Source organism: Scomber scombrus, chromosome 1, assembly GCF_963691925.1.
Source record: "Scomber scombrus chromosome 1, fScoSco1.1, whole genome shotgun sequence".
Taxonomy (NCBI): domain Eukaryota; kingdom Metazoa; phylum Chordata; class Actinopteri; order Scombriformes; family Scombridae; genus Scomber; species Scomber scombrus.
In genome coordinates this window covers 18259371-18266034 of record NC_084970.1, presented here as the reverse complement: position 1 = coordinate 18266034, position 6664 = coordinate 18259371, and the positions used below count along the sequence as shown (strand labels likewise).

General features: G+C 39.3%; 1 protein-coding gene across 1 annotated transcript; it reads left to right on the top strand.

Moving 5' to 3' along the window:
* Positions 1–4185: 4185 nt before the first annotated feature.
* On the top strand, positions 4186–5163 carry mc1r (melanocortin 1 receptor). The gene has a single exon (XM_062445449.1). The coding sequence runs from the start codon at positions 4186–4188 to the stop codon at positions 5161–5163; it is 978 nt and encodes a 325-aa protein (XP_062301433.1).
* The last annotated feature ends 1501 nt before the right edge of the window (positions 5164–6664 follow it).

The following is a 6664-nucleotide window of genomic DNA, read 5'->3' as shown; positions in this document are numbered from 1 at the left end:
TCAATTCAGCAGCACCAGCACACAATGGATGCTTTTCTTTCACCATTTTCCAGCCTTCTGAGAATTTTTCATGTTCACAAACAGTGAGACGTTTCATGAAATGTACTTAATCACAGATTCAAGATTTTGCTTGGCAGCACTTCACATTGTTTGGAAGTCAGAACAGTCAAGATCACATTAACTCTCGATGGCTGAAGATGCAGAGGTGAAGTGGGGACATTAATTAATCATGTTAAAGCACATAGTTCCTGTCAAGCATTTTTAATCTGTTAAATCTGTGCTGCAAGTGGAATATTAACCTCTTTCATTCTGGGGGTTTTGTTTAAAGGGTCTTGCTGACATTTTTATGACCACAATTACAGTTAATGTTTGACGTGTCACTGATGTCCACCCACTCAACCAGAAATCATTATTTTTCACAGAAGCATTTATGATGGAAGCTGTAACCATAATCAGCTTTTACGGAGTACAAAAAGAAAGAAAAAGGCAAGTAAAAGTAAATAAATGTTAAGTTCTTAGTAAACAAGATTTCTGGAAAAAACAAAACAAACACATTGATTAATTGAATACAGAGGGGAATCCACAAAGTGTACCACATTTTATCTGAGACGGTTCTGCACATTTCATTTCTGATCACAAAAGACGTTATTAATTACATTTTTTTATGACCTTTCATCCAAGCAGTAATGGATTGTTTTACAGCTGACATATCTCACTGTAGGATTTATTACATAATTCATATTTTCCAATTTCAGATTGTACCATAAATATAATTTCAATTTCAGTTCATATCTGCTAATTTCACAGTTTACTAAATTCTAATAGTGCAGGGTATTTTTTCTTTCCCAAAAATAAATCTGTTGGTTTTAAGGTTATTTTTCTTACTTCTGTCGCACAGTGATTTCAGGGGAAAACTGCGGTCTGGGAATCTGATCACATTTTCTTGGGCCTGTGGCGTGTGTTTTTTTTTTTATTCTTGTGTAAATCTTATCATTACTGCAGGATGTCTGCTATTTTCCTGCGCTGTTATGCACCCTCCCTCCTGCTCTGTTTGGCACAAAGTCTGACATTTTAGTCTAGGCCGTCTTGCCAATATTTGATTATTTGTGGTTTACTCCACCCAGCAGGACAGCACAGAGGACTGGCCTGAATTGTTTCTTGTAGTCTGCTGCTGTCCATCAAGTTATTTCCAGTAAAAGCGTGTGGCGGATATTTTATCAATTTTGCCTTAAGTGATTTGAATATTTCCTTTGTGCTTGCAATCAGATACTCATGACCTCACTTGATGACGACTGATTCACTGCACCGCAAACCTGGGGCTGTAAATGTTCTTATGGCAACACACCAACTATTTACTTATAACATTACTTGACATGTTCCACCATTATCCAAGTATTTCACTCTTGTGTCGTCAATTTTTCATCGTAATTATGTCTAAAGAGCATGAGATGTCTGACAGCCTGAGAATCAGTCTCATGAGGTGCTTATTTTCCTTTCAAGTCTCAAGCTTCAAGACAAAAATATATTAGATAAGCCTTTATTTTTATGCACCTCTTTCTTAAGGTACAATTAGCCAAACACATTTTCATTACAGTTAAATTGCAGCCATCCAAAACAGCTTCTATATATCAAACAGAAAATAAACTCTGGAGACACTGAACTAATTACTCATACTGTGGTTGTCCATATACTAACTTTGTTACTTAGTGAGCCACATGATAACACAGTGTGACTGTGCTTGATGGTCAAATGATGTCATTGTTCTTACTTCACCTGGAGCTATGGTTGAGGTTATGAGAACTGTTCATGTGATCAGTTGTCGGTATAGAAAGGCTTTCATATCAGTGCCTCAGAAGCAGCTTGTGTGCAGGGGTCGGATGCTGCCTGATGGAGCCACCACTTTCTGTCATTACCCTGTAGTTCATGTCAGATACTAGATCTCAGAATGAAAGCTTGGCACAAATCTAAATCAATACAATAAGTCTACACTGCAAAAAAGAAGGTAAAGGTTTTTTTCAACTTTTATCATGTATGCAGGATTATTTTCCCTATTGATTCATGTGCACATTCTTTATTTGTAAAGGTTTTCAATGTAATCCATTACTAGTAAATGTGAAAACACTCACTGAATCAGCCATGATATCCTAATTCATTCATTGTTAAACAATTATATCTACTTAAAGATTGCATATACACACACAGCACATGATGTCAATAAATAAACCATTGCATTTCCTTTATCCCCGCAAATTTAATTGACATTAACTGCATGATTTGCAGGTCAAAAGATATAAAGCTACCTACGTTAAAATAAGCTAATCAGGTTTTTACTTTAATAACACCATTACACTATGTTTCAAAGTTGTTGTCATTTAAATAATGCTAAAACTGAATACTAGATGTGTAACACATTTTTGCAAGCACAGATAGCCCAATTTTAACATACTTGAACATCCTTTGAGCTGGAAATTTCCAAAAATGATATTTATTGAGTTCCTGAAATTCTGCTGTGTTGTTTTGCAAGGTAGTATGGGATCTTTTTACATGGATAGTTTCATTATGTTCATACCCATCTATTGTTATATATATTATTTATCGTGAGAAAAAATTCACTTTTTCAAACTCTGCTGTTAAACCCACTCATCTGGGCAACAGTTGTAGGGCTCAAATGGAAAACAGCTTTACTGTGTCGTTCCAAATGTGTTTACTCTGCCGGTCAATAATAGTGTAAATGTCACATGTTTTCAAATATATTTCATGTATGGTGGCAATTGTTTGTTCAGCTGACATTCTCTACCCTTTGAATCACAAACACGAGTTTATCGTTAATGACCTTAATTTTTTGCATGACCTGTGAGCTGAAGAGTCAAAAACTATATTTATTGCTAAATTTCATTTTGTTAAATTCTCAGCCCTGGTTTAGTTGTTTAAAATCTACACAGTTATACAAAGTTAAGAGAAACCAACAGTCAAATTCAAATTTGTTGCTGAATTAAATGATAGGTTCATATATTCCATTCCATAATTGTCTTAAAACAATACTCGCATATGTACAATGAACAAGTTTTGTTAGCTGTAATTGTGCTAAAAATGACTAATTCTAAAAAATGTGTGATTGATTTGTCTAACTCATTGGCTCATTTTTACACACAATGAGGAGGGATTTTACCCTCCATCACTGACACTGAAATCACTTTAGGAAGGGATTTCTTGGCAGCCAGTATGGACAAGAACAATAACAGCCAATACTAACCCTTTCAGTGTACATGGCACAGTTTCAACAGGGCGCTAACTGCATGCATGATTTCAAAAGTATCTGCTGCTTTTTAAAGCCCTTAATAAAGTGCACTAAGACGAAAGTTTACAGTGGGTGTAGATTAGCATAGCTGATTAGTGAAGCGCAGGCTGTTGTGCATTGTGCGTAAGAGTGTTCATTGAGTGGGAAAAGTGATTACTATATTAACATCAGATAGTCTACCCCGAGTTGTTTTTTTTTTTTTTTTTTTTCAAAACTGCGTGCCTGTGAGACATCACTGTGGGGACAGAAGTGGAGCCCAGCTGACGCCTGCGTGAGAGGAGGAGTCCCCTGAAGTCTTTCAGAGTCCAGCATCACTTTGAGAAATGTTCAAGTAAGCCACAGTCTCCAACTCCCGAGGTACCAAAGACACTTCGATCACTGCCATCATGATAGTCGGAATATTCTGAAGCGATACAAGGCACTGTGTTGGACGGGACAGGCCTCCTATGCGAGTGATAAGACATGAATTGTGAGCGCAATATTTTGATGCAGGAGGACATTCTATGGATAATAGAGCTGGACCATTTGCAAACATAAACAAGAAGTCGAGGAGACACTTTTTCAATGGACTGCCATAGTGCTCTAGTTTGATTGATCCCTCCAGCTGCCGATGCGTATTTTTAGACAGCTGAAATGATGATCAATAGGCTAACAAACTGTTATTAGGAGGAAGCTTTTCATTTTCAGTATATTAAATGGGAGCACTAATCGCTCAGCTGCTCGGGCGAATTGTTTGACTTTTCCAGCTGACTGTGCGCAGCAGTTGATACCGAGAAAACGTCCAAACTATAGAGAAATTCTGGTAAAATACTAAGTTTATCACTGTGCTGAAGTTAACTCCAACATCTTGTTAACCTGTCGGTTATCATATAGGCTAGAGGTTAGACATGGAAAGTGCCAACAGGACCCAGCATAACGCCTTCATCCTACATGCGAGTCTCAGCCCGCTAAATGACTTTTTGGAGGAAAACGACACTAACATCACCTCCGGGGAGACAAATTCGTTGGGCTGTGTGCAGATACGCATCCCTCAGGAGCTCTTCTTGGCGCTGGGGCTCATCAGCCTGGTGGAAAACATCCTTGTGGTGCTAGCCATAATCAAAAACCGCAACTTGCATTCACCCATGTACTACTTCATCTGCTGCCTGGCCGTGTCCGACATGCTGGTCAGCGTCAGCAACGTGGTGGAGACCATGGTCATGCTCTTCAATGACCACGGCCTGCTGGACGTGCAACCGGGCATGTTGCGACACCTGGACAATGTCATCGACGTGATGATCTGCAGCTCCGTGGTGTCCTCGCTCTCCTTCCTGTGCACCATCGCCGCGGATCGCTACATCACCATCTTTTACGCGCTGCGTTATCACAGCATCATGACCACGCAGCGCGCGGTGACCATCATCGTGGTGGTGTGGCTGGCCAGCACCACCTCCAGCATCCTCTTCATCGTGTATTACACCGACAATGCTGTGATTGTGTGCCTCGTGACTTTTTTCTGCACTACCCTGGTGTTTAACGCCGTGTTGTACCTGCATATGTTCCTCCTGGCGCACGTGCACTCCCGGCGCATTATGGCTTTCCACAAAAGCAGACGCCAGTCCACAAGTATGAAGGGAGCGATTACACTGACCATCCTGCTCGGGGTCTTCATTTTATGCTGGGGTCCTTTCTTCCTCCACCTCATCCTCATCCTCACCTGCCCCACCAGCCCTTTCTGCAACTGTTTCTTCAGAAACTTTAACCTTTTCCTCATCCTCATCATCTGCAACTCGCTCATCGACCCGCTCATCTACGCCTACAGGAGTCAGGAGCTGCGTAAAACCCTGCAGGAGCTGGTTCTGTGTTCCTGGTGCTTCGGCGTGTGACCTCATATAAAATATTCAGGAAGAAAACAAGAGAAAATAAAGTTATCCACAACTTGGGCTATCTCTTACTCCTGAATGTGCATGTTGTAAGACGCAGAAGTAAACCTTGGCTGATGCATTCTTGAACGGACAAATGATGCCCTCAATAACATACCAAGACTCAGACTTTTGTACATCTCATCGTGGATTTGCTCATCATTTCCACGCATTGCTTCAGTTTTATTTGGGTATTTATTTATTGTTGCGTCATGGCACAACTATTGCACAGGTTCCTGCTCTGTGAAACATCTGGACATTTACACATCCAACATAGAGAGAGATCCTGAGATTGTAAACGTTCTTAATTAAGAGAGGCAGAAGGTTTTTTGACTAAATAGTAATAACTGACAGATATTGTATTCTTGTTGAAACGAGTAAAACCATCTTTAAAAATCTTTCTTCTGTAAATCAACTTATTCTGTATATAATACCTCTTTTTGTTGATATGCCCTAACTTTGCTCTACAGGACAATTTTTAGAAACTCAAAAAAGAAACTGGAAAACTGCACTGGAAATATGTTAAATTATATGCCTGGACTGGATTTCTTGTATTAAAAGAGAGTGTAGTGTTTGTTGCATACTGGGAAACATAGTTAATAAGACATAATTTCGTCTATATGAGGCTTTTTTTCCTCTGAAATATCGCCGAACGAAGGTCTGCATTATCCCACTGGTTGAATCTAGATTCAGTCTTTAAATTTGATAGTGCTGCAATGTTTAAAGAATGTGAATGTGTATTGAAATTGCAGTGTAAGGCCTGGTGTTTTCTTCCACCCAGGTGTCGTGCTAATGCTGTTCATTTGCAACAACTGTCGTTTTATCTAATCAGCATATTTACGCATCCTCCAGGAATAAGAGATGCTATAAAAAGCTGAGAGAAGCATCACTCCTCAGAGAAGATATGTGGCTTTCATTTAGTTATAAATTGGCCAGAATGTATTTAAGCAGGGTACAAGAACCGAAGGGAATTGCTCACAAGTTAGAAAGGAAAGAGGAAAGTTATTTGAAACCATTTAATGAGACGCTTACTCTGGTTTGTTGTTTTCTTTGTATGGTGTTGTGTTTGGATGTATTTCCCCTAAAATCCTAAAAATGTTTGGGTAGCTGAAGAAGAAAAAAAAATACAGATGGGCAAAATCACATGAATAGATTGGCCTGGCGGACCTGAGGCCCATGCGAGGGTCCCATAAGAGGGTTTAGAAAGTTTGAAATATATTCTCAGCTTTGAACTTACCAGATCAATAACTTGTAGGCGAAATACCCTTAAAACACAAACAACCTCTCTTTACTACTGCAGTGAGGTAGACAACAAGCTGCAACCTAATTTTCATTTAAATGAGCCTCCAAGCTCAAGATAACATTGGTCTCTGTTTACAGCCAGCTGTGAGAGGAGTGTGCAGGAACTGTTTTAAAGAAAGTGCAACTAAGAAAAGAGATACTACAAAAATATAGTGTAGTGACC

What these genes read in the sequence shown, in the direction of transcription:
- mc1r (XM_062445449.1), top strand. Translation starts at nt 4,186, where the DNA reads ATGGAAAGTGCCAACAGGACCCAGCATAACGCCTTCATCCTACATGCG.